The 10430-nt window shown below is 41.3% G+C and overlaps 1 protein-coding gene across 1 annotated transcript; it reads left to right on the top strand.

Moving 5' to 3' along the window:
* Positions 1–5384: 5384 nt before the first annotated feature.
* LOC116652502 (syncytin-A-like) lies at positions 5385–6203 on the top strand (the record flags this gene model as incomplete). The annotated part of the gene is made up of 1 exon (XM_032441381.1): positions 5385–6203. A coding segment is annotated over one exon (585 nt), but the record flags the coding sequence as incomplete, so codon positions are not given.
* Positions 6204–10430: the final 4227 nt, after the last annotated feature.

Here is a 10430-nt window from a genome sequence, read left to right as displayed (position 1 = left end):
CATGCACTAAGGTGGGATTAAATAAATAGCTGAGCTGTTCTGGAACATACTAGTGAAAAAGCCCATATACAGAAGTTAGCAGGTGTAGCAAGCCGAGCAGAAGCACAAAGAGAGAGGTGTTGCTTCTGAATTGGAAACAAGCTTTAGGTGTGAATCATCTTTAGGATTGCTCTTTGACTGTCCTGGCCTCCCTTTTTAATTTTAGGCTTTAAGGCTCATGCTTCAGTGGTGCATTTCAAGATTATAATACAGTGTGTGGATCACAGGTGAAAAGCAAATACTCCGTTAGACCAGTGAGGTTCCTCAGAGCAGGTGCTGTTGATGAATCATATCGTTAAGTGTCACTTATGATGGTCTAAAGGTACAAAATTTGACTGCATATCACCAGCACTTAATATCAAGACAGAACAAGCTATGCCTAGACCCTGCAACAGAAAATCTGAGTACAAAACAGGAACAAGCATTAGCAATCACAATAGAAGTAACAACTAGCCTAGAGACTTAACATAGATAATAGGAAGCTGAAAGAACAACATATATCCTTCCTTTGCAGGAACAAGGCTGTTTTTGCAAACTAACACTACCACCTTATCCATTCATTGCAACAGAATTATATTGCTTTATAAAGGTGCAGCTTAAAGAAGAATTAGGCTTGTAGTCCTCTTGTGAATTATACACAATATATTTATAATGGATAAAGAAAAACATGTTTAAAAAATGAAAGAAAATTAAAAACCAAAACAAAACATAAACACCTCAAGCATGGAAAAACTATCCGAAAAATCTGTAGTTTGGGTACATACACCTCTTTCACAAGATACCTGTAGTGTATTAGGCAAAATCGGACCCTCGGGATGTAACGTGATAGGCCCTCCCCTGCTTGGTCATGCATATGTAAAAAAGGTATAGGTGAAACAGGATACCTATATAAGGGACCCTCACATTCCAATAAACGCCATTTGCCATGTGCTCTCTTGTCACTGTCTCGGCATTTGGCCCAGCCGCGGATAGTCAGGGATGAACACGGGACAATTCAGAACTACAATTGGTGACCCCTCCGTGCCCTGGCTGTGGCTGCTTTTATGCGGCTTGTTCCTGCTGCGAGCGACACACTTTCTTCTTTTCGTCGCGGAGTAGACAGAAGCCCGGTTGGTGGGGGAGCGGCCGTACCCCTCCATTGTTGGGACACTTACGCCGGATACTGACTGCGGGTCAGTGGCGCTATGGAAGCCGTGGTTAAGGTACTCTTCTCTTCCTGTAAATCTCTCTCTCACAAACAGGCCCCTTCTAGGAAGGAGCTGTTTGCTCTTCTTTCTTTGCTAGAGAAGGAGGGGCCGCTGGCGGCTCCCTCAGATATTTACGACCCTGCTAATTGGGACGGGATTACTTCTGTGTTGGCACAGCACATTCTTGCCACGCAGAAAGCCTCAGAGTTTAAGACCTGGGGTTTGGTTTTGGGGGCCCTCAAGGCAGCCTACGATAATGATCGAGCAAGATCGCTCCTGGGGTTAGAGCCCTGGGGGGGGAGTTCTGCTCTTTCCGGGGGGGAGGATAAGATGGTGGGCTCCCCAGAGGTCCAAGCAGTGGAGTTAGTCACAGGGGAAGTGGCTGCGCTCACAACTGCCGCCCTACAAGCAATGAAAGCGGCTTGGAAAGAAGGGAAGACTGATGCTCAGGTTGGGGCTGCTTCGGGAATTGGGTCGGGAGGCTTTTTCTCTTGCAGATGTGAGGATTTGAAAGACAAAGACAAGGTGGCGCGAGCCATCCCGACCGCACCCATCACTCCGGCTGAACAACAAGCAGATGGCCCTGTCCAGCAGCATTCCACACATTCCACATCCTTATCTCTTGACCAGCAGAAGCCTTCCTCGGAGGCCCCATCACGGTATCCAAAGCAACCTGCGTTCCTTCGCCCATCCTTGGGGGTGGGGAAGGGGAGTGAGCAGGGGCGGGAGGATGGGTCCCTTCCTCGAGATGGGATGGGTTGTGGGTGTGGTTCCGCCCCGGGGGGCTGGGTGGATAGGCGTAACCAAGATAGAAGCCAATCCACATCAGCGGGGGCGGAGGCGGAGGTGTTCCTAGTCATCATAACCCTTCCCCAAGAGGGTGGGCTGCTGGTCCGCCTCTACCTGGGGGGAGGGGGAAGGGAGAACAAGAGCGACCAAGTCACGGATTGGTCAAAGATAAGGGAGGCATTCCTTTTTATCGTTAATTGGGGGCCCGGTCAGGGGGCCCCGGGCTCGAGTGGAGTCTCTGAAGCAGAAACAAGACCTGCTGACGAGCGAGCTACTGTAGCCCGAGTTGGAGTCGGTTAAACTGCTGTTAACAACTTTGAGAAGTTTTTTTTCATCTATGCTTTTGTTTGTTGTGGTTGTGGATTGTGATTGATATCAGTCCTTGGATGTGTTAAAACTACATAATTTGGTTATGGCTTGAAGATTGGTGGTTTAAGTAACTTGTAACGTATCTTGGAATTTGGAAAGTTTTGTGTGTGCACCTCTTGGGGAAGTGAGAAAGTAATTTTTTGACGTTTGTGCTTCTCCAAGAAGTTTATTGCTTTTGAAAAACCTAGAAGTGTTTGCAGACCTTTTTTCAGGTCATCCTGGATTTCTGGTACTTCCTTCACAGTGATAATCATTCCTTTCTTTCACCTCTTTTTGTCAAACTGATTATGATTTGCATGTAACTCCTCCATAGTGTTTCCAAATGAAATGAGCCAAGGGACCTATCTAATATCTGTTAGTTGTGGTCACAAAAGAGATCTATCATAAAGACCTTTGCACTGATGTTTTTCAGTGTCAGCACCAGCCCAGTGGTATCAGTGAAAACTATATTACTTAAGTAAAAAAGAAGGAATAGAGATGGCACTTCCAGCAGGAAGGCTTGCTAAAATGACATATGTATTGAACCTTTAAATCAAGGATGTGATGATGGGCAACAAGCAGTAGTCCTCATTTCATTTTAGTTAACAAGGAAAGAGTGAAAAGTCATGGAAAAAATATGATAATATTAAAGAATTTGGAATCAGGTTAATGGGAAGGCCCATTCCTGCTGATAACTTGGAGGAGAGGAAGAATGCTTAGGATAAACTGTATTGGTTATTGTCACTGTCTTTGTGATTGTTAGATGTTTATGGTATGTGAAAGTATGAATGCTATATGGAAGTGGAATTATTAATGTTACATGGAAGTGTAATTGAGGGTACGAGTAGTGGAATTGTGAAAAACAAAAAACAGCAAAAAGGTTACAGAAGAACAGTGAGTTAAAATGTTGAAAGTGATCTGCTCTAGCCAGAGAAGTTTAAGTGCCAGCAAGAGAACGCAAACCCCCGCGCTGCCCCCCCTCACTGCTTACCCCCCCCCGCCCCTCGGCTCCGCCGCTTGTGAAAGTAAACAAATCGTTACTTCCGAATGGGGACAAAAGCAAAACATTCTGAGTGCTCGTGCCCCTAGTTTAGTGTTAATCACTGCCCCTGCTAGGACCAGTATTACAGACAAAGTGTTTGTCTGGCAGTAATTGTTACAATCTTTCGGTTTTCTCCCTCTTTGTCTGCAGAACTGATTGCACCTCTGAAGGTCTCTTGCTAGTCCGAGCAAGAATGTCTTCATTTTCTCCCAATAATATACACATTGAGGGAACTAGGGTAGGGTTCTTGGACAGGGGACGCCCTGCAGGCGCTGCCTATCACATTCACCACTGCCTATCACATTCACCACTATTGTGTTCCTTCTCTCTCCTTTTGGTGGTTTGCCACCTCATAGTTATCGATAAGTAATAATACATTAACTTATAAATTTTCATTTATAGAGTTGTCTAAAATGAATGCTTGAATGACTGTGTATGTGTCAACTCAAAAAATTATGATGTTACATGTAACCTTATGTTTAGTGTATTATCAGTCAAGGTTTTGATTGAGTGATGATGATTATGTTAACATTTAAGTCCCCTGCAGCTCAGCGACACTGGGCCACTGCCATCATGGTCCTTGGTGTGCTGCGACACATCAAGACAGACAATGGCTCGTGCTTCATCTCGAGATCTACTCAAGGAGCATTGGGGAATATCTCACTCGACAGGCATCCTTGGGAATTCCCAGGGACAAGCAATTTTGGAGAGAGCCAACCGCCTCCTCAAAGAGAAGATTCGTGTGCTTGGGGAGGGGGAAGGGTACTCAGGCAGAATCCCAGTAGTACAACAGGGTGAAATTTTAGCTCGTGCATTATATGCTCTGAATCATTTTGAGCGAGGAGAAAGCATGAGAACCCCTACCCAGAAACACTGGCAACCAAGGGTCCTTCAGGAGGGCCCACCGGTAAAAGTTAAAGGTGACAGTGGGTCCTGGGAATCAGGATGGACTGTATTAGTGTGGGGCAGGAGGTTTGCAGCAGTAAAGAGCAATGAGACTGGGGATATTCAATGGGTATCCTCGCGTCGAGTTAAACCAGAATTGGCTAAACAAAACAAGAAGGCTAAGGAAGTAACAAGAGCTGAGTGTTTCTTCATAGGATTTGCCGATTGGATGCCCGAAGAGACTGGAGAACCCAGAACAAAAGAAGCACAGGAAGACGCTCCTGTTGATACCAAAGAAGAAGAAGGGACGTGAATCCCCTGACAAAGAATCTTTGCTGCCTACGAGAATTACTGTGTTGACATTTATATACCTCATGTGTTTATTGTGGTCACCAGTGGGGGGCATTCACCTGCTTAAACAGCCAGGAAACCTTTGGGTTACATGGGCTAATCAGACGGGGAATATGCATTTTTGCCTTGCTTTACAATCAGCTGCCTCACCCTTTCAAACGTGCCTTATTGGGAATGACACTTGGGACACCAATAGTTTGCAGTGGCTGAGCCCTAGATGCTTATTTTTTGGCACACAAAGGAAACCTCTAGATATGCTGCAATTCCTGGGGCATGAAGGCCCTTATTGGGATCACAAAACTGACCAATCTGCTCCATTTACTCTTGTATATCCCCGAAATAGCCGGACCTTTAACGGAGATGGGGAATATTGCGGTTTCACTCCTAACGTAACAAGGGCATACAGTCCACTGAATCCATTGAATGGGTCCTGGGTTCCACCAGCAACGACTTTTAATGTTAGCAGACCGGATGGATCGGTTAGAGAGGTATATTGCGGGAATTATTCCAGGTACAATGGCTGCGTCGTTGCCTCTTTTCCCAAAGGCTCAGGCATATATGCGATTTCCGTCTGGAATAATAATACCGCTAAAGCCTTACCCCCAGGAATTTTCCTTATCTGTGGGGATCGCGCTTGGCAAGGGATTCCAAGAAATGCAATAGGGGAACCCTGTTATCTAGGAAGGTTAACTATTTTATCACCCAACATTACGGAGGTATATAAGGCACTCAATCACACTTGACCTAAGAGAGGAATTCACGCCTTGGATTCTGAATGTGGCGATGATGTTAAATTGTGGGGACCCACGGCAAGGATCTTTGCTTCGTTCCTTGCCCCTGGGGTAGCGGCTGCACGTGCTTTGAAAGAAATTGAAAGATTGGCTTGTTGGACTGCAAAACAGGCTAATGTTACTTCTCAACTTCTTTCGGACCTGCTTGTAGACGTAAGCGGCATTAGACATGCTGTACTTCAGAACAGAGCAGCTATAGATTTCTTGCTTCTGGCCCAAGGGCATGGTTGTCAAGATGTCGAAGGGATGTGTTGTTTTAACCTGAGTGATCATAGTGAATCAATGCATAAGCAGTTAGCTTGGTTGCAAGATCATACCAAGAAGATTGGCATCCAGGATGATCCATTTGGGAACTGGCTGGGTAGTATATTTGGAGGTATTGGACCTTGGATTAAGCAATTATTAAAGGTGCTAGTAATAGGGCTCATTCTATTTCTCGCACTGCTGATCTGCATACCGTGTATCATTCAGTGCCTCCAAGGATGCATCAGACGGATGGTGACAGGAATCTTCGAAGAGAGACGTGAGCAAGAATGAATGTATGAGAGGCTCTAAAGAAGCCTGAAGAGTAAAAGCGATCGGGTTGTCACGGGTTAAGCTACTCTATCATAGGGAGGGGGAAATGTAGTGTATTAGGCGAAATCGGACCCTCGGGATGTAACGTGATAGGCCCTCCCCTGCTTGGTCATGCATATGTAAAGAAGGTATAGATGAAACAGGATACCTATATAAGGGACCCTCACATTCCAATAAAGGCCATTTGCCATGCGCTCTCTTGTCGCTGTCTTGGCATTTGGCCCAGCCGCGGATAGTCAGGGATGAACACGGGACAATTCAGAGCTACAGATACCTCCTCTGATCATTTGACAGCAGCATCCATCTTTTAATTCTTTATTCTTGAAATTATATGAATAGCTCTTTTCTCTTCAAAATGTTTTGCAGCCCATAACACCAACCCTCCTTATTAGCTGCTAATAGCTGTTTTCTCTGTATTATTTTCTTATTTCCCTTGAAATAGTAGCTGGTGTGGAGAAGGGAGATTTTGAGATCTACAAGCAAAGTTCAGCCCTCTTTCTTTGATTCAGATCACACTGCTGCATATTTTACCTACTAGGCACCATGTATATATGAAAGTTTCATATATAGTTTTTCAATAGCACACCACCTTTTAATAGTTATAATATTAATAGAACTTGTTATCCATGGGCAAATTCAGTGAAGCTAATCTTTCACCTTTTCTCCCCACAACAAGTCTTTTATTCCTATCACCAGTGAGTTTCAGACAAATAGCCTTACCTCTCTTTCAACAAGGTATACCCTAAAAACCAGGAAAACTTTGAAGTATGCTGTGCTTCAGCACAGAAATAATTTGTCTCTAAAGAATATGAGAGTTTTCTATTTTTCCATTCTAATGAAAATACTTAAAAAACTGAGGTGAGATATGGAAATAGAAATAACCTACCAGGTGAAACAGTGATACTCTGTGCTTAAGCTGGTCATGTTGTCTAGCTGAATGCTCAATAGCTGAGAATTGCATCATGTTGTATACTTTGTTGAAAAGGTAGCCAAACAGATGTGCAAAGATACTTTTTTTTTTTTTTTTTCTCTGTTATTAGCTTTTTAACATGTTTAGTTTGCCTGTGTTTTACAACGGCAACAGATTCACATATATAAAAAGTGATTATTTGATTTTTTTTTTGTAGTGGCTTGTGGTTATTTCACCAATGAATGATTATTGTCCATCCCATTATCCCATTAGAACTCTGATGATAAAAAAAGAGAAAAATGACTTTCACAAATTTTAATGACATGCAGTACTTGTCTATTCCAGCATAGCTTTGACCTCAGATAAATAAGTCAGTCTTCATTCCACAGAGCTAGTTACAGCTTCAGAAATCAGGGTGACTGAAAATACTAAGATGTTATTTTAAAAAATACTGTGTCTTTGTTGTTTAGCTTTTTTTTTCTGTTCAAAAACAAAAGTGGAAATCTTTGCTAGTGGGAAAGTAAGTAAATGTCCATGGAAAAAGTGTTCTGAACTAGAAGCCTGATTTTAAGTCTATAGTTCTATTCATCCTCCAAACAAAGACGTTCCCCTCTTCAGCAGCTCTCTTGTCACTGTTCTTTCTCTAAACCCTACAATGTGCTGGTAATACAATTTGCAAAGTAACCAGGTTGAGAGTCTGATCTAACTGAAAACATAACCAAACAGAGAAGAGGACTTTTTAGCTGGATCTGGCTTTCAGTGTAATTTTCTACATAGTTGTGAAGATCGTAGGTCACTGAAGCAGAGCACAAGGATGAACAAGTGGTAGGGAGAATGAATGGGATTAGACTGATGATAATGCTCGTTTAAATGAATAACAAGTAATGACTACCGAGTTGTTCTCATTCTGTCAACAAATACATATGTTACTAGAATTTAGTGTAACTAATTTCACAATGAGCTAACTAATCACAGCTGAAAATTAAAATAGCATTTAAAGAAACCTTGTTAAGATCAGACTTGTCATGGTAATAACCAAATCATGATCTATGAATATGAGGCATAAAAAGTGAAACTACTTATAATTTGCAGAGAACTGGCTTTGAATACTATATTTTTCACTGTAATGCATTGAGTTAAACCAGATATTACTCAAATGTTAACAGGAGGGCTGGCCATCTTCTCATAATGTGCCTGGGGCTTATAGCAGACTAATCTAGTAGACTGAGTGAAAAGATCTCAGGACATAAGTCATGTTGGACATATCATGCTGCCAGACACTTTCACTTATGCATGCAAGTGAAATGAAACAATATGTGCTTGTAGCAAAGATACTCATGCTTCAGATCCAGTATACTGACTTCAAGTATACCACTAGCTTGAGTTTGTATTAACACAATCAAGAAGTACCCTTTTCTGTTATTTTAATGATAACATGCAAGGAATGTGCACAATTCAAATAATTTCAAATTCCAAATCCTTTTAAGAGAAATTGGGATTAGACTTTAAAAAATCTTCCAATTCTCAATAAAAATGTCAGGATTTTATTTTTGGTTTGTATGCTTGTTTTCTCAAAGGCTGTCAATGCTATTTTCACCCAGATGTATAAGTTATTTTATACCAGATTTACACTGTTGATTGTATTTTGATAATATTCCACTTTTCTCCCCTTCAGTTCATTTTTTTTTTCCTCCATGAAGTAGCTTTAACAAATTCTAATTTTTATGTCATAAAATAGGCTTTTTTTGAAAAGCAAAACTGGGTGTTTAATTCTCCTAATTATGCTGTCAGGTTGCAGCCAAAATAAATCTATAGGCTGTGTTTCAGGAAGAAACTATTTATTCTTAATTCTCAATTAATCCATGACTTCCCAGAAAAAGTGAAGATCATCTTTTCTGGAAAACATTTTTTTTTGAAGAGCTGCTGTACAGCTTTCATCAGTTATATGTTGGAGTCACAGAGCCAGTTACTCCCTCTTGTTCTCTTCCATCTCCACCTCTATCCAGCATATTATATGGGTAATAAAAACAAGCAAACAAACACACACACACAAAGTTTGAGCAAGTCTACAGTTGCTTATGTTTCCCCTGTCCTAATTAAGATATCACAGCCAAGTGTTTGAAACAGGAAATGAGAAAATATAACAAATATTCTACTGAGTTTGCTCGCCTCAGTTATTTAAAACCAGCTCAGATTAGAATGAAAATTTAGGAATTTTAGTTTAAATCATGTTGTCAAAAATATAGCTCACTACCAAGATGATTTTCTGAGTCATTGGAACAAATAATTGTCTATGCAGTCTATGCAAATCCAGTACTAAGTGGACGGTGCTTCTAGGATGCTTTAGAATAACCATTCTTAAAATACAGAAGAATTCCACAATGTGTCCACAGGAAGTTCCTTCTTTAAACAAGGCTATGCTCAGAGGATGATAAATTTTTCTCTCATTTAAATCTTATACATGTATGTGTGCTCATGCATTTTGGAAAGAGAAGGACTCCAACCAAAGCCTCAGCTATTGACTGTGACAGGAAGTCTCCTACACTAATAAACCCCTACATGTTACTTTTCTTCTGAATTTCATTCTGTTCTGTTGATATCCATTCTTTTTTATCCTCTTCTGTATACCTTCTCATGTGTCTCATTTTTATGGTAAACAGTCCTATTTTTTTCAGACCCTTTTCATATGCAGCTTTCTTCTGGCCAATCAATTTGTTCGGTTAAACAGTCTCAGCAGTCTTTCTCTTTGACAGATCATTTCTGAGGTATGGAGACTGGCACTAGTTAATGCATCCCAGCAATTTGCATGCTGCCATTGTGGTATTTCCCACACTAATCTCCATGAATTCTTCCCTTTCCAGAAAACGTTGGTACTACTTACCTATATGAAGCACTGTGACAGCATATTACTGATATGATGAAAAACTCCATGACAGAACTCATAGTAAGAGAAAATTATACAAAAACCACAGCCTATATGCCAGTTGTGAGCATGCTAACTCCTAGCTGCAATCAGTACAAATTTTTTAGTCCTTCTGGTGGCAAGAATAGCACCCAGAGATGGATAGAAAAATGTCGTCTACAAATGTATCAGTTGAATTGAAGAGATAACTATGTGGAATTTGCAAACCTAGGCCAAATCTAGTGTAAAAGAGCGTATGTCCTCTCTGCTCTGGGATTCTCATAATATGACAGCAGCCTAGAAAAGATATAGGAATTCAATGACTGAAAAAGAAAGAAGAGAGAAAAAAACCTGTTCAACCTTCAAAGTATGAATAGCCTGAGATCACATCATACCTCAGGTTTTCCAAAGTGAAAAATGCCAGCATTATTGTCACTGGCAAAGCCTGATTGAGGAGGCAAATATTTTGGCAGGGAACAAGATGTTGCCTCCTTTTTCTACTACTCAAAGCAGTGGCATCAATATTTCAAGAGCCAATATCCATCAAAGAGAAAAAATCCGTTGTAAAATAAAAGCATTGATCTGGGAGTCTGTAAAAATAGAAGTAAAC

The sequence above is a fragment of the Coturnix japonica genome, chromosome Z, assembly GCF_001577835.2.
Source record: "Coturnix japonica isolate 7356 chromosome Z, Coturnix japonica 2.1, whole genome shotgun sequence".
NCBI classification, from domain to species: domain Eukaryota; kingdom Metazoa; phylum Chordata; class Aves; order Galliformes; family Phasianidae; genus Coturnix; species Coturnix japonica.
The sequence above is the reverse complement of the archived record's forward strand: the minus strand, read 5'-3'. Positions and strand labels throughout refer to the sequence as shown.